This window comes from Aptenodytes patagonicus, chromosome 13 (assembly GCF_965638725.1).
Source record: "Aptenodytes patagonicus chromosome 13, bAptPat1.pri.cur, whole genome shotgun sequence".
Classification (NCBI taxonomy): domain Eukaryota; kingdom Metazoa; phylum Chordata; class Aves; order Sphenisciformes; family Spheniscidae; genus Aptenodytes; species Aptenodytes patagonicus.
Window position 1 is genome coordinate 7,070,601 of NC_134961.1, and position 24,923 is coordinate 7,095,523.

A 24,923-nucleotide genomic window follows, 5' to 3' on the forward strand; every position below is an offset into this window, starting at 1 on the left:
TCGGCGCTGATTGGCCGGGGGGCGGGCGCGAGCGGCCCGAGCCGGCGGCTGATTGGGCGGCTGGCGGGCGGCGCGGGGGCCTAGCGGGCGCGGCGGCGGGGGGGTGGGTGGGGGGGATGAGGGGTTGGGGTGGCCGCCGAGGTGCCTGCGGGCGCGCGGCGGCGGCGGGGCGCGACCGCCCCCTGGCGGTCGGGGGGAGCGGGACAGCCGGCCGGGGGGGGTCACCCGGGGGCGCCGCGCTGCCGGGCGGGCTCCCGTACACCGGCAGCGGCCACCCCCCGGGCTGCCGGTGGGGAGGAGACGGGGCCGGGGGGAGGAGGGGGGGGAGAGACCGAGGCACGGGGCTGGGGGGAAGCTGACGCAAGGGGACCCGGGGAAGCTGAGGCGCGGGGATGGGGGAAACTGAGGCACGGGGGGCAGCACCCACCCACCCCCCCCCCCCCCCCGCAGCAGCGAGCGCAGCACATAAACCATCGACGCCGAGTCGGGCCGGGCTCGTGGGCGTGTATAAACCCCCAAGAACAACAGCGAGGTGTGAGCACCGCGGGGGGGGGGGGGGGGGGGACGGGACGGGACAGGAGGGGGGACGGCGGCCACCGGCCGGGCTGGGGACACCCCGGGACCGATGCATCCTCTGTCCCCCAGGGCGGGGGTCGGCGGCGGGCTCAGAGCAGGGTGATCTCGCTGGGCGGCAGAGTCAACCTCTTCTCCCGGGCGCCCAGCAGCCGCTCCATGTGCGCGGCCACCACGCGGCACAGCTCCAGGCCCTGCCGAGGGGGACACGCCGTCGGCGGCCGTGCCACCACCGCGGGAGCCCTGGCAGGCCCCCCCCCCCCCCCCCCCCGGAGTGTCCCCTACCTGCTCCAGCTGCAGCTGGGTGATGCCCCGGGCCAGGAGGTCTCCCAGCGTGATCTCCACGTAGGGGTAGCTGGATCCGGCCATCGGCCGCTGCGTCCGCGTCGACTGGATCTCCTTCAGCGAGAACTTGGCGACGGGCTCCTGAGGGGGGGGACACAAGGAGGGTGGCCCGCACACCCCGGGGACCCCAGCAAGGGGACCAAGGACCAGAGCGGGTGCGGACGGGAGCAGGACGGAGGGTGCCAGCGATGCAGCCCCCCCCCCCCCCCAACCCCGCACAGGGTGGGCACAGGCAGGCAGACCTGGCCTGCTGGGGCCGAACCCGGGGACCCTGTCCCCTGCGGAGAGGGACGTCCCCCCCACCTGCCTTCACATCTCACGGTGCCGCCTGGCTCTGTCCCTGCAGCAGGAGCAAGGGGGGCCGGGTGGTGCCCACGGGACCCCGTGCCCCCCGCCGCCCCCCCACAGCCCCCCACCTACGTGGGTCTCCTTGCTAAGGAAGTTGAGGCCGTTCTGGTTGACGGCCAGGATGCAGGGCGAGACGATGGCGTTGTTGCTGCAGCTCTGGATGTAGAAGAAGGACGAGCCAAACATGGGGTAGGCGCTCAGCAGCCCTGTGGGGAGGGGGACTGGGTCTCGGTGCCCGCTACCACCCCCTCCTGCCTGGGCCCCCGGGGTGGCCCCCGCACCCGCGGGGGCTCTGCCAAGGGTCCCAGCCAGCCCCATGCCTGGCAGGAGCTGGGTTGGCTCCCAGAGCCTTGCACCGCGTCAGGCTCTGGACCAGGAACAGAATTGGACCCAGGAGCAGCCGAGGGGCTCCTGTTGCAGCCTGCTGGGAAAATGGGTGGCCGAGCGTGGGGCCTCGGAGCAGCCTGCCCTGCCCTGCCACCGCGGTCCTGCCCTCCGTGTGCAGCAACCCACTGGCCGCGCAGCACCCCAGGCTCCACGCAGGGCCAAGGTCTGCCTGTCCCGGACTCCCCGCGGAGGAGCCACCCAGCAGCGTCGCGTCCCAGGCAGCATCTCATTTTCGTTAGCATCGCCTCCTGGGCAGCATTGCATCCCCGGCAGCATTGCATCCTCATTAGCATTGTGTCCTTGTTAGCACCGCATCCCCGGCAGCACCGCATCCCCATCCCCGTCCTGTGCCTGCTCACCCAGGAACTGTGCCCTGGCCTGGTGGGCGCTGAGCGCCTGGGCTTGCTGCATGTGCTGGGTCACCATGTGGAGCCAGGATTGGGCCTTCAGCAGGCGGAAGAGCTGCGGGGGGACGTAGTCCTGCACCTCCCGCCTGCAGGGAGCCAGAGGTCAGGGCCAGCGCTGGCCAGCGGGTCCCACACCCCATGGGACGTGTGTCCCCCTCCCCGGGCTCCCACCCCTGGCCGTACGCGGTGGGGAGGTGGTGGCTGTCCTTGGCTCGGTGCTGGAGGGCGGCCAGCTTGGCCATGTGCGGGAAGTGCTGCTCTCCCGGCCTCGCGGGCGGCAGGACAGTGAACAGCCCCTTGAGGTAGTCGGGGAGCACCTGGGGGGGGGACAGAGTGCAGGGACACAGCTCGGGGACAGGGGATGCTTGGGGAGGGGGGCAGGGGACACAGAGGTGGCCCCGGGGACCCTGGTGGGGTGGCCCAACCTGGTTGTAGTGGACGGTGACATAGAGCTCGTTGTCGAACTTGAGGGGCTGGCTCCAGACCACGCGGCGGCACCAGAAGGTGTAGCCGGCGTCCCGGCGCTCCGCCTCGGCGGCCACATCCAGGACATACTCCCGGCGGGTCAGCGGCCGCACGCTCTGCCCTGTGCCGCCCCAGGAGCCTGAGCATGGCCACCACACGTGGCACCCGCCGGCGGCACAGCCGTCCTGTCCCCACCAGCCCCTCACCTCCGTCGGTCACCACGAAGAGGATGTACTCGTCAAAAGCCTCCGGGTGCTGCAGCCCCATCTCGCAGCACAGCTCCTTGATCACGTCCAGAGCCACCTGGGCATGGGGACAGGCAAGCTGGGACGCTGCCATGTCCCCCCGCTGCGCTCGGGGCAGGTCCTGCATTGAGGCTCATCCCATGCAGCTCCCCAGGCCAAGGGGTGCAGCCCCCCTGCATCCGCACCCTCAGGGCACCCGCAACCGGGGGGTCACCATGAGCCCGGGGTGCGCCGAGCCTCTTGCCCCCTCCGACTCACCGAGCACGTCTTGATCTTGAGGTGCCTCTCGATGCCGCCAGGCAGGAGGAAGAGCTGGCGCTTGGCGCTGCGTCCAGCCTGCACGGGGGGGGACATGTTGGGGTGCAGGGGGGCTCTTCGCACAACAAGACCCCAAAGGACACCCCGAATCCCCAAGCTATCCCGCAGGGGACCATCCCATGGGGATCATCCTGTATCTTGCCCATCCTGCCCGGGTGAGCCATCGTGCCCCCTGCCCCATGTGCGCAGAGCTGTGTTCCTGCTTGGGGACCCCTGAAAGTTCAGGGCACCCTCAGAGCGGTGCCCCTGGAGAGCAGACCCCAAAAAGGACTGTGCTCCCTGTGCCAGCAAGGGGCCATCAGCTCAGCTCCAGGGCAGTGTCCGGCGGAGATCCCGAGCCCATGGGAGGATCCCGAGCCCATGGGGGGGGGAATCTCAAGCTGGCACCAGCCCTGCCCCGCACCCCACGGGCACCCATGAGCACCCGGCCTCACCACCATGGCCCTGAGCTCCATGCTGCTGGGGAAGAGGCTGCGGCCGCCGAACTGCAGGGTTTTGCGCAGGTTTTGCTCGCAGGCTTTGGCGATGCCTGGCGGGGATGGGGACCGGGGTGAAGGACAGGGCTGAGCCATGATGCTGGCCCTGCTAAAGCACCTCCAGAGCCCCGTGACACCCCCCCCGGGCGTCCTTCCCCACTGTGCACCCAGCACCCTGGGGCGTGCACAGCCCCTACCCTGGAAAGGCAGCTCCGGGTGCCTGCTAGCGTCCTTCAGGAAGGCCAGGAGGAAGGGCCTGAGCACCTCGGAGCACTTGTAGTAGGCGGCGAGGATGTAGAGCAGCCTCCAGCCCTTCTGGCAGCTGTCCCTGCCGGGAAGAGCCGGGGCTGAGCCCCTGGGGAGAGTGAGGGTGCCCGCGGCGGCTGCAATGGCACCCGCCGCCCCGGGGAGCAGTGCAGCCTGCTGCGAGGGTGGGGTCCCCGGGTCTCCCCCGACATTGGGGCGGCTCAGCCCAGCCGGGGACACAAGAGTCCCCAGTGCCAGCCTCTGCTGTCCTAGCCGGGGTGGATGGCACAGGGACTCACGGCTTGGAGCTGGTGTTGTTGGTGACCTGCTTGATGATCTGGCAGTACACCTCGTCCCGCAGGACCTCGTGCTCCGCGCACAGCTGGGGGACAGGCACGGCTCGCTCTGCAGCTGGGGATGTCCCCAGCTGCCACCCTCCTGCCCAGGCCACCCCCAGGACTCACCGCCCCAGTGGGGGATTTACCTTGAGGATGGTGCAGATGGTGTCCAGCTCCGTCTGTCCCCTCAGAGGGTGGTCACCCATGAACTTCATCACGGCTGGGGATGACAAAGCCACATGGTGACACAGCTCACCCCATCCCTTCTCCGGGGACATGCTCCCCTAGGTGTGGGCAACATCCCGGGCAGTGGGACCAGAGGAGCTAAACCCCCCGCCCTGGGCCACCCCGTCTGCCCACCCCGGTCCTTCCCCCACCATCCTCCAAGGATGGGGGTGGGGATGGCCGTGGGGCAGGGGGACGGGGTGCTTGTGCCCCCCCGCCTACCTTGGAAAGCCTCGGTGGCCAGTCTGCTGATGCCACCATCCACGAATTCGATGAGCGACTCCTGGATGGGGGTCTGGAGGGGGAGAGGGTTAGCTCCCGGGAGTAGCCAGAGGGACGGGATGGGGGTTGGGGTGGCATTCGGGGAGCTCCCGAGCACGCCAGCACCTCGGGGGGATCCGTGGATGACGGCAGGGCAGGGGCACCCCAAGGCACCCCGCTTCCCCATACCTTGGTGAACGTCAGCATCTCCAGCACATCGGGCACGTCCCTTTTGACCTTCATCCCGCAGGAGTCCCTGGGAGAGGGACGAGGGAGCAGGTGGGCATGAGTGTCCCCACCACGGGGTGTCCCTGTCCCGCCGCCGGGCACTCACGTGGTCCCGTGCCGTGCCGCACGGTAATACCGCCGGGCGAAGGCCAGCATGGGGCAGGTCCCTGCGCCGGCCCCGAGCTGCTCGCCGCCGTCTCCCTCCGGACCCTCCGCAAAGGCAGTGTTGGCAGGGGACGCCTGCGGAGCGGGGCGGTGGGCACCGGGCACAGCCGGCACCCATGCCAGCAACGGCCCCGGGCCAGCACCCACCTCGGTTTTCTGGTCCAGCTCCTGGGCCATGGCGGTAGAGGCTACGGCCATGGCCACGGCCGCCAAAGCTGCCACCTTGCCCTGCTTGTCCCTGGGCTCCTCTTTCCTCTCCGCCGGCAAATGGACAAAGTCGGGGGCTGTGATGGGCTGGACGTACTCGGCGGGGAAGAGCCCTGACCTGCCGTGGATGGCCCCGAACTTCCACCCTGTGCCGGGCAGATGGTGGGGATGGCCCTGGGCTGGCAGCCCCGGGAGTCACCCCCCGAAAAGTATATGCCCGCTCCCTCCTGCACCCTGCACCGCACCCCGAGCTCATTCCAAAGGGTCTGGCTGTGGGTTTTGGCTGTAAACGGCTGCAGTTTGGCATTGCTCAAGGTAAAGGCACAGACCAGAGGCCACAAAGCCCATCACCCGCAGGGACATGGGGGCAGCACCCGGTGCCACCCAGGGTGCGAATCACAGGGGAGCATTCCCCTGCATCTGGTCGGTGCCAAAAAGAGCCCAAACCATCCTGCTGGGGGGTGACAGAGGCAGGATCCTGCCCCATGCCCCAGCTCCAGGAAGGGACACGGCCCAGGGCAGCTGTACGCGCACCGGGGACACGCACAGGGACAGCATGGCACCCACCAAAATCCTGGGTGCCTGTCTTCAGCTCCTCCAGGTACATCACCTTCTTGCGGACCACGCAGCCATAGTAGTGGTCTGCTGGGACACCATGGGGACACGGGGAGTCACAGGATGCGAGGCCAGGGCACGGCCACCTCCGGGGCCGGTGAAGCCGTCAGTCCTGCCGTGCCTGTTCCCCCCATCGAGGGTGTTTCGGCATGGGGGGGGCTGTGGGGGGCCGCTCACCTCTCTCAGGGCGCTCCAGCGGCTGCAGGTGGATGATGTCCCCTTTGTGGAAGCTGAGCTGGCCCCCGTCCTCCGGGCTGTAGTTCCTCACCGCCACCACGTACTGGGAGTCCTGGGCACAGGGTGGGTCTGGCACAGCCCGTGCATGCAGGCACATGCATGCACATCCATGCACGCTCACATCCCACTCAGCACAAGGGCTTCAAGCACCCACAGCCGCAAGACCACCCCAGGGTGCCCCCCCCCCAACCCCCCCTCACCCCAGGCATGGTCCCATTTGCTGGGTGCCCTCCGCTGCCCACCCTGGCCTCCCAAACGCGGGCACACAGGCAGGGTCCAGCCCCCAGGACATGCCCCCAGCCGCCCCCCCCCAGCCCTGGGGCACCCCCCACCTTCCTGAGCTCCGTGATGAAGTGGTCAACCATGGCCTTGACCTGGGGGGCTTTGGGGGAGAAGAGGATGAGCTTCTCACTGTGCAGGTTGAACTCCAGCATGTTCCTGGACGGGGTCGTCACGAACAGCACGTCGGCGTAGCTGGGGCAGGGCGAGGGGAGGCTGAAACACCCGGCACCCATGGCACCTATCCCACCCCGACTGCCCGGGCTCCTCACCCCTACCTGTATGCCCGCAGCACCCGCAGCTGCTCCCCGGGAACGTTGGTGCCCTTCACCAGCCGCAGCAGCTTGATGCCGGCGTGGGACACGGCCAGGATCTGCACGCCCGTCCCCACGCTGCCCTGCGGGCCGGGACGCTGCCTCAGCTGGGGACGCAGGGCTGCGGTCCACCCCACACCGACCTGTCCCGTGGCCAGACCCTCACCGTGGCGGGGAAGAGGCGTGAGAAATACACCTCGCAGCTGTCCCGGGCTGCGGTGATGATCTCCCTCTTGACGCTCTCGGTGGCCACAGGGCTGAAGGAGTCCAGCTTGTTTTCCGCTGTGGGGAGAAATACCCCCTGGTGAGGATCCTCCCTCCCCGGGACACAGGGTTCAAGGTGAGAGCAGGGATGCTCAGCCCCTTCCCCAGCCCAGCAGGACCGTGATGGCGAGACATCCCCCCCCGGGGCACCCCTAAGGCAGCAAGCCTAGCTGAGACCTGACACCACCCCTGACTTTGTGGAGCACTAAGTCGCAGGGGGCTTGTTGCATTTGGAGGCAAAACTACCCCGGCTTGAAGCAGAGCCGGTTGTGGCTTGGAGAGGCCCAGGAGATGAGGATGGGCACTGGAGTGGCTGGGTGTGAGACCCCCGGGCTTGGACCCCCCAGGTGTGAGCCCCCCAACCCGGGAGCAGTGGGACGCGGGGGTGCGAGCGAGGGTTACCAAAGAGGGATTTCAAGCGGAGCCGCTCCTCCTGGCTGATTCGGATGCAGGTGTCAGAGAACGTGTCGTTGAAGATCTGGGGAAGGGGGTGAGGAGCGGCGGGGCCGTGCAGGGGGAGCGGTGTGCCCCCCAGCCCCTCTGCCCTGCCCGGCCCCCACTCCAGCTTGGGGCAGCCGATGGGGACACCCCCTGCTCCTCCACGGCAGCTCGGCAGGGGAAGACGGGACGGCCGCGGTGGGATGAGTAAACCATCATCCCGGGGGCGGGGGGGATACCCCAGCTCCCAGCGGAACCCCGGGGGGGGCTTCAGGGCCAGTTCGGTGCCTCACCTGCCGGAAGATGAGATCGAGCAGCAGCGGGTTGTTGATGCTGTCCTTGGGGTAGAAAACCTGCCAGGAGGGAGACCAGCACGGCATCGCCGGCATCGCCCTCCCCGCAGGGCCTCGGGCTCGGCGAAAAGCCCACTTTATCCCCACAGCGTTTTGACACCAGCCTGTCCCCCTCCCGCCCCCCGGCACCTCTTTGCGGATGTATATTTTCCAGGGCACGTTGTGGTAGGTGTAGAAGTCCTCGCTGCAGCTCCGGTGCAGCTGGGTCTGGACCTGCTGCGCCTCGGATGGGAGCTCCCGCGAGACAGAGACTGCGAAGGGACGGAAAGCCCTGCATGTCCCTGGGGGGGGACCACCAAGAGCCCCTCTCCACCCGGGGAAACTGAGGCACGGGGGCCAGCTGTGTGGCAGGGAGGATTTAGCCGGGCACAGCGGTTATCCCATGAGGATGCCGCAGAGCCAGACCCGTGCCTGGCCACATCAGGCATCACCCGGTGCCGCCAGGGAGGACGAGATGCCCCACTCTGCCCTGGCCCCCCCAGTGCCACAGCTCTGCCCTGCGATACCTGGGGGCCGGGTGGCCGCCAGACGCCCCGTCGGTGCTCGCAGCTGGTACCTGCTGCTGGTGACCGGCTTCACCGTGGCCACCGTCTCCTTGGGCCCCTGCGAGGCAGAGAGCAGGCTGTGGTCGGGGCCGGTGGCTCCCCCAGCCCGGCACGGGGGGACACGGGGGGCAGCCGCATCCCTACCGCAGCTGCCGGCACCCGGCCTGCCGAGAGCTGCTCCTTCAGGATCTGCATGGCTTCCTCGTGGGGGTCCAGCTTCTTCCCAAAGAGCTTGCTGCAGAGACAGCACCCCACATCGCCTGCACCCTGGCACCGCCTGCACCCCCAGCATTGCCTGCACCCCGGCATCGCCTGCACCCCGGCATCAGGGCCGGCACACGCGTCTGCAGGCAGGAGAAGCCCACGGCTCGGCCGGGGGCCAGGGTGCGTACCTGGGGGGCTGGGAGCCGCGCGGGGCCGGCTGGCACTGCCGGATGATGTTACGGATGTCGTGCGTGGGCTGCGGGAAGTGCTCGGAGTTGAGCCGGGAATGTTGCACCAGCTCGCCTGGCCACTGCTGGCCCACGGGTGCTGCAGGGCCAAGCACGTGGCTCAGGGGGGGGCCAGGCATCACCCTCACGCCTGGGGCCTGGCTCGGTGCCACAAGCCCCCGTTGCCACCCCGTTGCACTGAGACCCCTTACCAGCTTTCTGCAGGTAGGGCCGGGGCTGGGGGGTGCAGGCTGGCATCCCCTCCGCTGCTTTGCCCTGCAAGGGACACCGTGCCGCGAGGATTTGGCACCCCCCAGCTGCCCCCATCCCCGGGGAGCCGCCCGGGAGAGCTGCCCCACAGTGGAGGCTGGGCAGGGCTCAACCCCTCCCGGCCCCCCGGGTCCTGCCCCACTGACCGGGGGCCCAGCGGGCTGGTTGGCATCTGCCCAGCGCTGCGGGGACGGGGCTGGCTCTGCGCCTGCGACGGCAAAGGAGGAGAGCTCAGCCAGGGCGTCCTGCAGCCCCGTACCGGGGCCATGGGGCGCTGGGTTATGGGGATGTCCCCCACACCAGGGACCAGTAATCAGGTGGGGAAACTGAGGCAAGGAGCTGGGTCGGGATGCAGGAGTGGTCGGGGTGCTCACCCCTCGGCTGACGCGTCTCCGCAGGCACGGGTGGTCTGCTCTGCTCGGCATCACCGCCGCCGTCCCCCCCTCCCACACCACCTCCTCCCTTCATCCTCTGCGAGACGGCAGCCGGCTTCTCCAGCTCCTGGGGGCAGGCATCAGGGGACGGAGGCCAAGCCACCTGCACCCTCAAAATGCTGGACTCCCTCTGCCTCGGGCAGGGGGATGCCCCTCTCACCCCATTGCCGTAGGAGAGCACGGGGTCGAAGAGGCTGTCCAGGTACCGGTCCAGACCCTTCTGGCTGCGCGGCTCCCCAAAGTCCCCGTCTGCTGGGTGATGAGAAGGGATGAGCCGGTGACAGCAGGGCTTCACCGGCACGGCAGGGCTTCACTGGCACAGCCCTGCCAGCAGCTCTGGGGGGCCGGTGGGGATGATGCCCTACCCTGGGGGGGGTACGCCTCCGTGGACGGCAGCGTGGGGGCTTTCACAGCCGGGGGAGGAGGCACTTCATCCAAATCCAATCCATGTCCCAGCACCCTGCAGAGAGGGAGGAAGTCCTCATCTCACACCCGCTGGGTGCCAGACCCCTCCTGGGACTCCGACCCACACCTCTGCTGGCACCCATCCAGCTCAGCGCCGGCGTTTCCCCACCAGCCCCACGACAGGGGACCCGTCCCTGCCCGGATACCTACGCCTGGCTGTCCCTGCCACAGCTCTTGGCCCCCTCCCATGCGATGAGGAAGCAGGACTTCTGCTTGGGAAAGCCCCGGAGCAGCTCGAGGTCGGAGACGAGGTCCAGAACATAGTCGTGGCCGGCCAGCTCGGCCCACTGGGCTCCCGCCTTCATGGCCACGGACCAGCCGCGCCAGCCCTCCGCCAGCCCCCTGCCGACAGCAGGACGCTGGGGACGAGCATGGGCTGCCAGCAGTGCCCCGGTTCTGTGAGGACACCCTGCCCATGAGCTGGGCATCCCGGCTCCCAGATCCTGGGGACACCCGAAATGGCCCCGGGGTGATGCTGTGCCCCGTGCTCGCCCCGCTGGGTGGGTGGGTGCCAAGCTGGTGGGTACCTGTGCTTCAGGACATCCCCTGCCAGGTCCTCGCCCGTGCTCCAGGAGTGGACAGGGCAGGAGAACTGGTCGCCTGGGGAGGGACGGGTGGTGAGCGGGTCCCACCGGTCCCCTCCTGCCCGTGACGGTGACAGGGTGGCCAAACCGGGACCAACCCTCCCCGCCACCGTGCCCCCGGCCCCGCGCCCTCCCGCACCATTGAAGCAGTGGAGGTCGAGCGCCATGCTGGCTTGCTGCCGGTTCGCCGTCCACTCCAGCAGCGAGGGTGGGTAGGCACGGGCGGCCGTGGTGCCTAGCTGCGACCGCGCCATGGCGTGCATCAGCTTGCGCTGGCACACTGGCTTGTAGCCGGCAAAGGCGTAGTCGGAGACGAACCTGCGGGGAAGGGAGGATGCTGCAGGAGGGACCTGGGCAGCATCCCCGGGCACGTGTGCCAGGCTGGCCCAGGGGACCACGGAGGGACTAAGAGCATCCCTGGAGGGGTTTGGGCAGCATCCTGGGCACGTGTGCCAGGCTGGCCAGAGGGATCCTGGAGGGACCTGAGCATAACCCCTGGGCACGTGTGCCAGGCTGGCCCCAGGGACCATGGAGGGACCTCAGAGCATCCCCAGAGGGAGCTGGGCAGTATCCCTGGGCACGTGCGCCAGGCTGGCCAAAAGGATCCTGGAGGGACCTGGTGGGACCTGGGCAGCATCCCAGGCACGTGCGCCAGGCTGGCCTGGAGGGCCCCTGGAGAGACCCAGCAGTGTCCCCGGGCAGGCGTGCCAGGCTATCCCCCTGGGTCCCAGCCAGCCCCAGTCCCCAGCCCCGTCCACAGCCCCAGCTCACTTGAGCAGGTACTTGTCGAAGGTGGCGGAGGGGGGGAAGGCGCTGAGGCAGGCGGCCAGCAGCAGCCAGCCCCGCTCCTCGTTGTTGACGTTGGTGTTACGCCAGACCTGGTTGGCGGCTTGTGCCAGGAGCTCATCCCGCAGCCCCGGCGCCGACAGCCCCTTCTGTACGATGTAGTTGCCGAAGAGGGTCTCCTGCGGGCCGCCCAGCCCCGGGTCCCCCATGAACCGCAGGATCTGCCGCAGGGACAGCGAGGTCCTCCCTCCAGCCCCGGGCAGGGAGCGGGCAGGGGACCGCGGTGCCGGATCCCACGCCATCCCACCTACCAGCTGGAAGAGGCTGAGCGCCTCATGGCACAGCTCCTCGTCCAGCCGGGTGAGGGGAGCCGCCAGCGGGGCCGTCAGCATCCCGAATGCCGGCTCCTGCGGTGACACCCGCACCCGTGGCTACCCGGGCCGCGGGGACAGCCTCAGGCCGCGAGGGGCTGGCCCCACGGCGCTGAGCGTGGTGTTGATGCTGGATGGGGACTACGGGGCTGCGAAGGGGCTGGGGTGCAGGATGGGGCCAGCAGCCTCCCAGCAGCGGGACAGGGATGGGCATGGACTGTGCTGGCAGCACCAGAGATGCCGGCACCTCGTGAGGCTGAGAGCAGGATCCGGCCCTGGAGCTGTCATTCGGGATGCCAGGGACTGGGAAACACATGGCAAAAATAGGGGGCGAGGAGGAGGAAGGGGGCAAAGTGACTGGCGGTGGGGATGGGGTCCCGGGAGCAAAGCGACCTGGTCTCCCGCCCCAGCATTTCCAGATCCGCCCCACGTCAGGCATCCAGGAGGGCTCGGCCGGTCTCTCTCCAATAACCTCAGCGGGGTCCCCCCGGCCTCTGGAGATGACAGGAACCCACGGAGAGGGAGGGAGGCCGCCGCCAGCTCCCCGCAGCACCACAGCCGCCCCGGATCCAGCCCCTCTCGCACCCCGCGGCATTCCCGGGGCCGAAGCCAGGGCAGAGCCCAGTGGGATGGTGCGGGGAGCCGCCGGGCAGAGCCGCCGCGGGGACCCTGAACCTAACTGCTCAGCCACGACCGGGGCGCCGAGGACTCCCCGAAAGCTGGCTGCCCATCGGGGCAGGCTCCCCACCGCTGGGCTGCGGCGCCCACCTTACCTGGAAGTGGCCCCGCACGTACTTGGCCATGGGGTAGTCGTTGATGTCAAGCGGGAGGGTGAGCTGGGAGTCAGGCTGCAGTGCCGGCGGTGGCACCAGGACCACGCAGCCGGCGTTCACCTCCCGGGCAGCTACGGCACAGCAGGCAGCTACGGCACAGCCGCGGGGATGGGGACGAGGGGCTGGGAGTGGTGCTGGCGGCGGTGCAGGACCCGCTCACCTGCAGCAGCCTCCAGCAGCCCCATCAGCTCAGCTGGGATCTCCAGGTGGGTGACATCCACCACCTCCCTCCTCGTCAGCTCCTGCAGGCGCAGCACAGGGATGCACTCACGCACCACGCTGCTCCCTGCCCCAGCACCCATGGGTGCCTCAGCTGGCAGCATAGGGACGGGCGAGCACGTGGCAGGGATGAGGGCACAACAACACGGGTTGCACGTGCATCACACATGCGTGCTGCCCCCAGTGCTGCATGCCTGCACCCCGTTACCTGCTTCATTCTCTTCCTCTCCTCCTCCGCCCGCCGGCGGGCATCCTCCTTCCTCTGCAAGCAGAGCAGCTGTGCTGAGGCCCCACCGGGAGGGAGGGAGACCCGGAGGCAGCAGGACCCCTCTGGGGTGCCATTGACCCCCCAGCATCTCCAGGCTTTCACCCCAAAGAGGCACTGCCCATGCCTCATGGGGCATGGAGGAGGTGGTGGGGATGAGGTCTGGGGGAGCTCAGGGTCTGGGGGTGCCACTGTGCCCTCTCCAGACCCACCACCGAGCATGCAGCAGGGTGGGAGCGGGTGCCTGGGACCCCTGGGATGTGCCAGCCCTTGCCTCACCTTGAGGTACCGCCGGCGGTTCACATAGATGTGCACCAGCGACCTGAACTTGATGAGTGTGTGCCGCATGCGCCGGTACCGCTGCCTGCAGGAGGGCACCCGTCACCCTCTGCCACCCACCAGTGCCTACCCGCCACCCCCCCGGGACCCCCACCTGGCCAGGTAGCCCCGCGCCCAGCTCTGCAGGAGGACGATCTTTCGGCGGAGGGAACGGAAGCGCCTCTTGATGAAGAAGGCGCGAGCGTAGCGCTGGAGCGTGAGCGCGGCCAGGTGATGGGCACGGGCTCGCTTGCTCTCCAGCGCCTGGTACAGCTGCTCCTTCAGGAAGAGCTGGGAGGGGGGGGCGATGCCGTGAGCCCCCCGCCTCGGCCGCCCTCCCCCAGGGCATCACCGGAGCCAAGCCCCCTGCTTGGGACGGTACCTTGCTGACGCCGATGTAATACATGCTGGGGCTGACGGAGCAGAGGTTCCTCAGCATCTCCACGCAGTTGGCCCCGTTGGGAATGACGTTGGACCACATGTCGACGAGGCAGCGGTACCTGGGTGAGCCCATGACACCGTCACCGTCACTGCACGGGACCCCGCCGGGACACCGGCGTGGACCCTCCCTCTGGTGATGAGCACCGTGCCTGGGAAAGCAGCTGCTCCCGGTGCTGTGCACCAAAGCGGGGGGGCTCCCAGCTCCTGCCGTGGGGCAACCCCGGGCCAAACGCTGCCCCCCAAAATACCCACAAGCTCTGTGGTCTCCCCTTGCCAGGACAGTAGTGCCCGACCCCCAGCCCCCAGGCACCTGTCGATGAAGACGAGGAAGGGGATGCGGATGGGGAAGCCCTCCTTGCGGATGCGTATGGTCTCCAGGATCCCCGAGTACCGCAGCTGGCTGCTGACCACGTCGGCCTCGAAGAGCCCCGGCTCCTGGGGAGGAGATGGGGAGAAGCCTCAGCGGCCACGCGGGCAGATCCCTGTCCACCGTGCGCCCACCGCGTCCCCTGTGCCAGTGAGGGCAGGCAGCACTGGCATCGCCGCGGGCCCGCAAGCCCCGGGCCGGCTCTCACCTTCTTGTTGTTGGGTTTGAGACAACGCACGAAGAAGGGGTTGCACCTGCGTCAGAGAGACCCCGTCAGCCATGGGGGACAGGGGACAAAGCCAGCCCAGCCACCTCAGGCTTGGGTCCGGCTGTCACCCTGCTCCCGCCAGCCCGGAGCACGGCCTTGGCTGCCTGCCCTGCCCACCCTGCCCACCCTGCCTGCCCTGACCTCTCCATCTTCTCCACCAGGTCCAGGAGCGACTGCTGGAACCGGGCAGCCACGGTGGGGGCCTTGTACCGCCGTGTCCTGGTGCTGCTCCTCCTGACCAGGCTTCTTTGCCGGGCCATCACCTGGGCATGGCCGAAGAAGAGGTTGGCCACCACCTTGGGGAGATGAGAAGTGTTAGGGAGGAGGAAGGTGGCCGGGATGGCGCAGCTCTCCTAGCTCCTCTTCCCAGCCCGGCCACTGCCTTTTTGCCCAGCCCTGAGCGAGTTGCATCCCCTATTTGTAGCTGGGTTCCCAGGATGGGAATGGGGATTGGGACGGGGAAGTACAAGAGCAGCCCACGTGCCCATTTGTGCCAACGCTGGAGGGGTCAAAGCCCAGACGTCCCTGTGGGAAGAGGGCACCAGGTGGAGCTGGAGGCATCCTCTGCTCCTGGTCCCCCTGGGCTTCACCGGCCGTGGGGGCACACGCTTGGGGACATGGAAAGTGGTGTGTATGGAAGGGGGATATCCGTGCCCAGCGTCCCCCCAGCATCGCAGAGCCAGGGCTGGGCAGGGCCCTACCTTGGTCCTGCTGCTGATGAACAGGTCCAGCACGTCCTGACGGACCTGGTCATAGTTTTTATCCAAAAACTTGTGAACCTGGCAAAGAGCAAAACCTTGCGGTGAGGAGCCCGGTGGCACAGTGTGGGGAGGCAAGGAGCTCCAGGCCAGGACATCATGGGTGGGGGGCTGCTCCCGGCCCCCAGCCAGACGCCCTGGGCTGCCCCTCACCCACTGGTGCAGGATCAACCCCATAAACCTCCTCTTAAACCCTCCTTAAAACCCCAGGCTTGGGCATCCCACCACTGCCCACCTGGTAGGTCACCTTCCCTGCATAGTGCTTGATGGTGAACTCAGGCAGCGGCATCTTCGGCTTGGTGTACAGCGGGTTCGTCCCGTGGTGGTAGTGACACTTCTGGAGGAACGTGTGATCGGTGGCCTGAGGACGGACACAGGGGTGAGACACGGCTTGGGGGGTTCAGCAGCCCCGGGGATGCAGGCACCGGGAAGGGGATGCCTGGACAACCGGCCAGACCCCGCTCTCAGCTCTGCCACCGAGCAGCCATGTGGTCATGGACGTCTGCTGCTCTGTGCCTCAGTTTCCCCATCAGCAGAGAGGGTGCAACCACCCTTCTCTCTTTTATAGGGCAGATAGGAGGGGTTTTTCAGTAATTCCTGCAAACGCCAGTCCTCTGGGGGAAGTCGCTCCGGTGGCACCGACCTGGGACCTCTCAGGGATTGTCCAGCCCGGAGAAACCCGAGGGGTCTCCCAGATCGTCCATGACAGCCCAGGAGCGGAGCAGCCCCGGGACACGGTGACACCCTGGGCACGGTGACCACCCGGCGCTGCCATCCTCGCCGCCTCGGCACCAGGCAGCCCCTCACCTGGGGGAAGCAACTCTGGTCATCGAGGATCCGGAGGATGCCGTAGGGCTTCTGGGAGATGAGGTTGATGCAGGGCTGGTTGTCACTGAAGGGGATCTCCTTCCACTCAATCTGCTCCCGGAGGTACTCCTCCTGCAGGGCTGGCACTCGGTCAGCGCCCCCGTCCCCAGCTCCGCGGTGATGCTCGGCACGAGGGCAGAGCCCAGCACCGCTCGCTGGCCCACCTGCTCCTCCTGGAAGACGATCTTGTTGAAGAAGAACTGCAGGTACTCGTTGGCGTAGTTGATGCATAGTTGCTCGAAGCTGTTGAAGTTGAGGTCCTGCGAGAAGAAGGGGCCACGGCGCCTGAGACTCCGCAGCCCCGGGGCTGGCGGCCGGGGGGATGGAGCCAGGATGGATCCTGCTCACCTCGAAGCCGTAGATGTCCAGGATGGCGATGGAGAGGGCCTCCTGCCGCGGGTACACCAGCTTGTTGATGCGGTCCGTGAGCCAGCTGAAGAGCAGGGAGTAGAGGGTCTTGGCAATGGCGTCCCTGGGGAGGGGGCAGATGAGCGGAGTGCTGGAGCTCCGGCACGGCACGGCACGGTGCACGCCCCCACCACCGTGGCCAGCACCCATCACAGCCCTGCGTCGTGCACAGGGCAGCCCTTGGGGCTGCAGTTTTAATCACCAGGAGAGCCTAATCTGCACTGGGGGACCCGACCGTCCCCTTTCCCAGCCTGGCATCTCACCTCCCGCCCCGGCCCCGGGGGCCGGACACCCCCCGGGCCCCCGTGCAGCACAGCCCCCCCCTTCCCTCTACCTGGCATCCACGGCACTTTCGACGGTCAGAGGGGTAAAAATCTTCTCCCGCAGCGTTTCCTGGTTGGGGCGCACAAGACCAACGGCGTGATGGATTTAGCAACGCCAGCCGTGGTCCCCAGGGACTAGGGACCCCCCTCCCTGCCTGTGCCCCCCCCCCCCAGCACTCACCGTCACCTTGAAGGTGATGGCTTTCTGCAGGCCCTCCGGGGAGACCTGCAGCAGCTCAGCCACCGTCCGGATCTCCGTGGCGCTCACCACCATGGCGACCTCCTGGCAGTCGGTCTGCGGACACGGTGAAGCGGTGGGATGCGGTGACCACACCCCCCACCCCCCCCCCCACCGCATCCCGAATTGGGCCTGAGAAGCGCAGCTTGGCTCTGCTTCGGGTACCTCGTATTTTTCGAAGTAGACGTTGCCCAGGTGGAGGACGGAGGAGAGGATGCGGAAGATGCTGTTCTGCTCCTCCACGCTGAAGCCCAGCGCCTCCATGATGTTGAGCAGCCGACGGAAATCCTCCGCGTCGTCCTTGCCGGGAATCTCGCAGTTCCCACCCTGGCACAGCCCCCTCGGTGCCGTCAGCGGGTCCCGGGGGGCAGCACCCAGGGGTGTGGAGGGGGACACCCTGCCCTGAGCACCCTCCCCATCCACACGCCAAATCCAGGAGGACACAGGAACCCACCAGCACCCCGGACTCAGCCAGCACCCCGAAAAGCGGGCAGCGCGGGGGGGGTCGGGCGGGGGGCAAGCTACCTGGTTCAGGTAGTAGTAGGTCTCGGCGCCCTGCAGGCAGTACCGCTGCCGCTGCTGGGCGGGCAGCCCTGCCAGCATCTCGTAGAAGATGTGGTAGTTGCGCTCCGCCTTGGCCTGGGGAGCAGAGGACCGAGCTAGGGTGGGGGCAGCGGCGGGGGAGCAGAGCCCGGGACCCCCTCGCCACCCACCTGGAAGACCACGCGGGACTTCTCCAGCAGGTACTGCGAGGTTATGGCACCGCAGATCAAGCCGCTGCAGGGGTGAGAGCGGGCACCTGCTTGGCAACCTCAGTGTGGCAGGGGCTGTGCCCCCCCCCACGGTGCCCACCCCTGCCCCGATGCTCCCCCAGCACACGGGGGGGGACGACACACACAATACCAGTCCCCAAGTGCCCCCCACCAGGGATGAGCGGGCAGGGAGAGGTGCCCACACCTGGCTCCCGAGTGAGGGCTGGAGCTGCTGGACCCCAGGGTGAAATCGGGCACCCCCCCATTGGGATCAGAGGGGCTGAGCGAGGGTGGGACAGGCCGTGGGGACAGGGACGGGGACCGGGAGTGCTCAGGGTGCCAGCCCACGGCACAGCGTCCCTGCCCCTACCCTGGGGACAGCAAACGCTGCCTGTCTTCAGGCGACATCGCCTTTTCCCCGCCGAGGTTTGTCCCCAAAAGTGTCCCCATGCGCATCCCACCCCAGAGCCGAGGGGCAGGGACAGCCTGGCAGTGGGGCTGGGGGCCTGGTTGGGCATCCCTGGGGCGGGGGGGGGACACAGGGGGTGGGAGCCGGCTGCGCGCAGGCGTTGCTCAGCATTACTTACTCCTCCAGAAAGATTTCCACAAATTTTCCAAACCTACTGGAATTGTTATTCCTCACGGTTTTGGCGTTACCGAAGGATTCCAGCAAGGGGGTCGCCTCCAGGATCTGCCGTGGCAATGGGGAGAGCCGCAGGGTCAGCCCGGCCACCCCGACACGCCACGGCCAGGGGCTGTCCTCTCCTGGGACGCCCCCCTTGTCACCCTGCCACCCCTGCCACCCTCCCTGCCACCTCCTGCCCCCTGCAGACACCCATGGGTGCCAAAATTTGAAGTGTGCACAGCGGCCAGGCTGCGTGAGGATGCAGGAGAGCGCAAGGACCCCATGCACGTGCATGCACCGAGCTCCGGCTTTCCATCCCCGCTGTCCCCCCGCAGCTGGGGTGACGTGGCAGAGATGCCACCACGATGCTCGGTCCCTTTGAACCGTCCCAGCCCACGTGTCCCCCCCGGTACCTCTATCTGCCGTGGTCCGGGTGGAAGCATGGGGACAAGGAGAGAGCGGTGGAGCCATGAGCAGGGGGTGGAGGAGAGTGCGGGGAGGTGGGACAAGGGGACAGGGATGTCCCCAGGGCAGCACCCTACCTGCGGGGCAGTGCTGCGTTTCTGGCTGACGGCTGCCAGGTAGCGCAGGATCAGCTTGGTGGCTTCGGTCTTCCCCGAGCCGCTCTCCCCACTGAAACGCAGAGGGGAGGCACGGCCGGGGCCGTCACCAGCCGAGCAGGCGGCCAGGGGGTGCACCCATCCCAAACGCACCCAGCACCCTACCCGCAGAGGCACTCATGGGCCCCGGGGCAGGGCCAGGCTGGCGGCAGCGTCCTGGCGACTGGCAATTAGGGCAGCGCTGATTAGGGGCCACCCCGGGGAGTCATGCCAGGGGACGGCCATGTCCCACCTGATGATGATACACTGGTTGTGTTTGGCATCCATCACTTTGGAGTAGGCGACGTTCGCGATGGCAAAGAGGTGCCTGGGGAGGGGGGGGGGAAGCAGAGGTGGGGGGTGCGTCACAGCGTCGCCCCGGCACAGGGACCCCCCGCTGCACCCCGAGCATCCCCGCGCATGGACACAGCTGCTCTAGCACCCTGCAACTGAGGGTCCTCGCGGGCCTGGGACCAGCCGGGGGCTGCTGTAGGACCCAGGGGTGGGTGACGGCGGGTAGGGGTGCCCCTGTGCCCGCAGGGCGTTCGAGGACACCCCAGTACTCACGGCGGGTTCTCGCCCAGTGCTCTGCCTTCGTACTGCAGCACCTGCTCCGTCCCGTAGATGTTGTAGAGCTGGTACGGGTTCACCGACACCAGGATGCTGCCGATGTAGGTCTGCGGGAGAGCGAGGTTTGGGGCTGCAAGCACTCGGAGAGCCATGACCCCCCCAAAGACCCCACGCCTGGGGTGTCCGGGGGATGTTGTGCGCCCCTAATCTTACGTAGATGAGCTGGCGCTCGAACCGCGTCCGGATGTTGCTCAGCACCGCGGCTTCTTGGAGGTCCCTGGAGCAGAGCAGAGGCTGCGTTAGGGGGTGGCGGGGGGACAGGAGATGTCTGCCGTCCCCGAGCGTATCCCCACCATCCCCAGCCCCGGGAGGCTGGAGCAGACCCTGTGCCGGGATGGGATGGGGAGCAGCGGGGGCCGTCAGGTGCGGGAGGGGTTGCAGTCCCGTTGGCCCCCACGGCGCTGGGTCACGGCGGGTGGCGAAGGGGATGGGGACACTCACTCCAGCTGGGTCATGTCCTCCAGCCCGTCCTCCTCCTGCGGCTCCTGGTACCGCACGATGGGCAGGCTGCACAGCGACTGCATCTGCGTGGAGCAATCCAGCCCGGCTCCGTCACAGCAGGGCCACGTGGGCACCCTCCGGCGTCCCACCAGGTCACGGCCACTGCCCCAAAGCCACTATCTGTGACCCCAAACCAGGGAGCCCACAGCCAGCGATGGCAGGGACCCCAAGCAAGCACCCCATGGCCTTGAAACAGGTCCCCCGGCGAGAGTGTCACAGGTCAGGGGAGAGCAGTGGTGCTGGAAATGGGGACATGGGGCCACCAAGGTGTCCTTGGGGACCATCCCAGGAAAGGCTATTCCTGGTGAGCCCGGGTCCCGCTCGCCGTGGGCAGGCAGGAACAGGTGGAGGCGGCTGTGCCACCCCCACCGCAACACCCCGCAGTTCACCCAACCCCCCCCCACGGGGACTGCAAGGGGTGGGTGACAGAGACCCCCGGGCAGGGTGGCACCTCCAGGGGAGATGATGGAAGGGGGCTGTGGTGGGGGCCGAGCTGTGGGGCTGGGGGCTGCTCCCCACGGCCGTGCCCCACAGCCACGCGCAGAGGTGACGCGGGGTGGGTGGCACGGAGGAGCCTGCGCTGGCGGCCGGCCAGGCGGCGGGCAGGAAAGCGGACACCCACGGGGTCGGCGTGCCACCCGCGCCCGTCCCGGCAGGAGATCGGGTCTCAGCATTTCCATACGCGAGAGTCAAGTGTCCCCGAGGGGGGCCGCACATGGGGGAGGGGGAGAAAAACAGGCAATGATCGCCCCCCTCCAGCCTGCTCCCTGTGGCAGGACCCCCGCCAGCACCCAGTGCACCCATAGCCACTTACCCCCCCAACCCTGGGCGCTGCAAACCCCCCGGCACTGGTGGCTTCGTGCCCCGGTGAGCCGGCAGCCATCTCAACATGCCGCCCCATTCCAGGTCCCTCCGGCTGCCGGCTCGCCCCCCCCCCCCCGGCTCCATCCCACCGCCGGCACCCGCAGCGGGCTCCCCGCCGGTGTTACCTTGCTACGCCAGGGCTGCTTGGTGCCCAGGTACCCGTCCGCCCAGGGGTGCCTGTCCCGCCAGCCGCCCGCCGGCGAGCGCCGGCTCAGGTATTGAGCGATGTCGGCTCCCCGCTGGCTCCCCCACCACCGGCCGCGCTGGGTGGGCTGCCGGGGAGGACCCTGCTCGGCTGTCCAGGCATCGGGCATCTCCCGCACCCGCACGACGTGCTGCGTGGACCAGTGCTGCTTGTACATGCGGGACGCCCGCCGGAAGGAGCCCAACCTCTGCACCTGCGGCGTCACCACCGCGTAGCGCCCCGTGCCCTCCTCCCCAGCCGCCCCGTCGCCCTCGACGGCCTCCACTGGCCCCAGGGCATGAGTGCCGCGGCGGGGGGCCACCGGTGAGCCAGGGGCTCGGCCACGGGGTGCTGGGAAAGTGGCGCGACGCTGCGGTGAGGGGCTCCGGTCACTGCGAGGAGAGGAGGGGAGGATGGGGTGTCCGGCATCAGCCCAGCCCCGGCGCCCCGTCGGTGGGCTCGGTGATCTGCGGGTGTTCCCATCCCGCCGGGATGGGCGCCGGGGCAAGGAGGGTGAGCGGGAGGAGGGACGGCGGGCAGGCGGTGGGGATGGAGGGGCTTCGGCGGGGGCCATGCTCCCCACGAGCAGTGATGCCAGGGACTGCCCCACCGAGCGCCCCGGGGAGGAACTGCGGCCCCCCGCTTCAGCCGGAGGCAGCCTCGCTGGCGGGGAGCGGGGGGCCATCCCGGCAAGGGGCTGCCCGATGCGCTGGATGAAGGTTTTGGGGGTGCCGGGAGCAGGGCTGGATGGGGGGGGCACCCCGGCGAGACCCCGCGCGGCACCCTGCCAGGGTGGCAGCTCCTCGTCCCAGGAGGGGCAGGGGGGGCCAAGGCGGCGGCTGCCAGGGCGGGGGGTCGGTGCCAGGAAGGGGGTCCTCTGCAGCGGCTTCACAGCCTTGGTGGGGGGCTCGGGAAGCCGGGGCCAGGCCTGGGGGAGCGGCAGCCCTGGGGGGCTGCTCCGCCGTGACGGCTGTGGGGACAGGGGTCTCCCTGACCCTGCCACGGGCACCCCCAAATGCCTCCCCCCCGGCCCCGGAGAGCAGGGGGCGGCCGGGGGCGGGGCGGGAGGTTTGGGGCTGAACCCCCGGAGGCTGGCCCCGAGGGAGGGGGATCGCTGTGGCCCCTCGCCCCGCACGCTGCCGGGGCGCTGCTGGGCCAGCGGCGATGGGAAGCGCCCAGGGTTGGCAAAGGGGTTACGGAGCGACAGCCGCCGCGCAGCCCCCGGCTCTTGGGGAGGGGGCTGCCCCCAGGGCCCCACTGGTGGGGAAGGGTCCCTGGCCAGAGATGCTCGTAGCAGGGGGTCCCAGCCCCCCGAGTCGGCGCTTTCCATCCCCGCCAGCCTGTGGCCAGAGCGTCTGTAGGAGGGCTGGGGGGTGCGGGGGTTCCGAAATCCCCCCGCACCCCGAGGTGGGCAGCCAGGGGGCTGTGAGAGGGAGCGCTGGAGGAACTGCCCCAGGGGGCTCCCGCATGCACGCGCTGCCGAAACCCGGCGCCCCGGGGATGCCGTGGGGCCGGGGGCTGCCGGTGGCGGCGGCGGCGGCTCGTACTCATCGTAGTCGTCCTCGTCACGGGTGGTGGGCAGGTGGGGGGATGGGAGGAGGGGGACGTCCAGGCGGTCCCTGCCGAAAAGCTTGACCTGGGGCCGGGGGAAGAGCCTGAATTTCCTATTGAGGGAGAGCTTGGAGGAGAGCGTCTCCCGCATGTCCCGGAGCGAGGAGGCGCTGAGGATGGAGAAAGGGTACTCCCTGTCCTCCTCCTCCTCTTCCTCCCACTCCTCGGGCTCCTCGGCCTCGGTGATCTCCTCCAGGGCCAGGGCATAGGGGTTGCAGGAGGACTGGGCGTGCGGCGCCCACCCCGCCTCGCTGTACTGGATGCGATGCTCGGGGTATTCGCCCCCCGGGTAGCCCCCGCTGAGGGGCTCCCCAAAGTCCCCCCCGTAGCCGAAGGGCCCCGCCGGCTCCTCGCCGTACTCCAGGTCGTTGCCATAAGGGTCACAGAGGGTGAGGGGGGACCCGCAGCTGAACGGTCCCTCATCCTCGAGCTCCGTGTAGCCGTAGGGGTGCCCCGGTGGGTCACCCTCCTCCCAAAACCCCCCATAGAAGCCGTCCTCCTCCTCTACCTCATAGCCGGGGTAGTCGGCGTAGGGGGTTGGCACCGCATCCTCGAAGCCGTACCCTGCTGGGTAGGCTGGGGTTTGGATGTAGCCTTCCTCCTCCTCGGTGTAGCCACGCCAGGGGCTGTAGGCTCCATCCTCCTTGGTGTAGCCACGCTGGGAGCCGTAGGCTCCATCCTCCTCCTTGGCGTAGCCACGCCGGGGGCCGTAGGCTCCATCCTCCTCCTTGGCGTAGCCACGCCGGGGGCCGTAGGCTCCATCCTCCTCCTTGGCATAGCCACGCCGGGGGCCATGGGCTCCATCCTCCTCCTTGGTGTAGCCACGCCGGTGACCGTAGGCTCCATCCTCTTCCTTGGCCCACCCGTAGCGCGGCACCGGCGGCTCCACAGGAGCGTGCTGGGAGCGCCGCTGGGACGGACGCTGCACCGTGCTGCCATGCCTCTCCTGGCCGTGCCGCGCAGCGCCGGAGGCCGACAGCCTGCTGCCGCCGGGGATCCGCTTCATGTTGGCCCGGTGCCTGAGGATCTCGTCTTCTGCGGGGAACGGCAGCTTCCTGGCACCGATACGGGAGAGCCACGCTGTGTCAGCCGCCCGGCTGCCCCCCACCAGCCGCCCGCGCCGGGAGAGCACCTTCCTGGCCAGCCAGCCCGTGGCGGCGGCCGCTTTGCTCAGCACCTGCGCCCGCGGCTTGAATTTCCTTTCCGGGCGCCGGCGGAAGAGGGACGCACCATCCTCGGCCACCTGCCCGCCCCGCCGCAGCAGCAGGAAGGACGGCTTCGCCGGCGGGGCGCTGCCGGCCGCCTCCTTCCTCTTCTTGCCCACGTGCTTGAAACGGACCACCAGGTTGGAGGTGGACTTGAGCACCGCCTTGTTCTTCTTCTTCTTCCTCCTCTTGGTGCTTTGCTTCTGCAGCCCCCAGAAGAAGCGGGACGTGTTCTTGAACTGCCCCTTCTTGGGCTGACGCAACCCCAGTTTCTTGAAGCCCAGGAAGAGCTTTGAGGTGCTGCGGAGGCTCCGCTTCACCCGGGCCTTCGGCACCGCCACCTCCTCCTCCTTGGCTGGGCCGGGCTCCGCAGATGCTTTGGGTTCGTCCTTGGCCTCCGCGCCCTTGGCCCCTTTCTTCTTCTTGGCATTGTCAGCCGCCAGCCCCATCACCAGCTTGGAGGTGCCCTTCAGGTTCTTCTTGGCTGGCGCGGCATTGCTCTTGCCCTCCTCCGCCTCTGGCTCCAGCTGCACCTTCTTTCCCCGGCCCGGCTTCTTTGCCACCACCCCCTTGAGCACCCCCTTCTTCTCCTTCTCCTTCCCCTTCTTGGGCTCCGCCACAGCCGCCTCCTCCTTGTCCTTCTCCTCCTTCCCCTTCCCCTTCTTGGGCTCCGCCACAGCCGCCTCCTCCTCGTCCTTCTTCTCCTCCTCCTCCACCACCTCTGTCTCCTCGTTCTCCTCTGCCTTCAGCAGCTCTGCATCCGAAGTCTCCTCCGACTCGCTGGGCACCTCCTTCTTGCCCTTCTTGCCATCTTTCCCTTTCCCTTTGCCCCCCTTCCCCTTGGCCTCCACATCCTTTTTGGGCTCCCCCTTCTTGCCGACCATCCCGGCGGTGGCGGGCACTCATGCTCTGGTAGGGCCCTGGGAGACGATGCCCCGCGCCGGCGCAAGGCGGCTCCCGGCACACCGTCCGGCTCCCGACCCCGCAGCTTGCCCCAGGGGGGTATTTACCTGCGCCCGGTTTCGGC

The 24,923-nt window shown here is 68.7% G+C and overlaps 1 protein-coding gene across 1 annotated transcript; it reads right to left on the minus strand.

Moving 5' to 3' along the window:
• Positions 1 to 665: 665 nt before the first annotated feature.
• MYO15A (myosin XVA) lies at positions 666 to 24,780 on the minus strand. Its single transcript, XM_076350583.1, has 63 exons — positions 21,022 to 24,780; positions 19,973 to 20,055; positions 19,685 to 19,748; positions 19,469 to 19,578; positions 19,155 to 19,229; positions 18,845 to 18,935; positions 18,265 to 18,368; positions 17,639 to 17,702; positions 17,451 to 17,564; positions 17,091 to 17,252; positions 16,869 to 16,982; positions 16,699 to 16,757; positions 16,305 to 16,428; positions 16,121 to 16,216; positions 15,897 to 16,028; positions 15,325 to 15,450; positions 15,033 to 15,110; positions 14,473 to 14,627; positions 14,272 to 14,317; positions 14,007 to 14,131; positions 13,638 to 13,755; positions 13,371 to 13,546; positions 13,217 to 13,301; positions 12,881 to 12,934; positions 12,614 to 12,695; positions 12,394 to 12,524; positions 11,561 to 11,656; positions 11,235 to 11,470; positions 10,603 to 10,781; positions 10,407 to 10,479; positions 10,030 to 10,221; positions 9,780 to 9,874; positions 9,575 to 9,666; positions 9,355 to 9,481; positions 9,127 to 9,188; positions 8,923 to 8,986; positions 8,672 to 8,810; positions 8,424 to 8,514; positions 8,241 to 8,337; positions 7,864 to 7,985; positions 7,675 to 7,734; positions 7,346 to 7,421; positions 6,846 to 6,961; positions 6,644 to 6,762; positions 6,419 to 6,560; positions 6,027 to 6,138; positions 5,802 to 5,876; positions 5,175 to 5,380; positions 4,969 to 5,102; positions 4,824 to 4,890; positions 4,596 to 4,668; positions 4,295 to 4,368; positions 4,110 to 4,192; positions 3,762 to 3,892; positions 3,523 to 3,617; positions 3,029 to 3,106; positions 2,732 to 2,828; positions 2,486 to 2,646; positions 2,244 to 2,377; positions 2,013 to 2,146; positions 1,339 to 1,472; positions 859 to 999; positions 666 to 767 (listed from the first exon to the last, which is right to left on the minus strand). Exons 1-63 carry the CDS (start codon positions 24,778 to 24,780, stop codon positions 666 to 668), a joined length of 10,536 nt encoding a protein of 3,511 aa, XP_076206698.1.
• Positions 24,781 to 24,923: the final 143 nt, after the last annotated feature.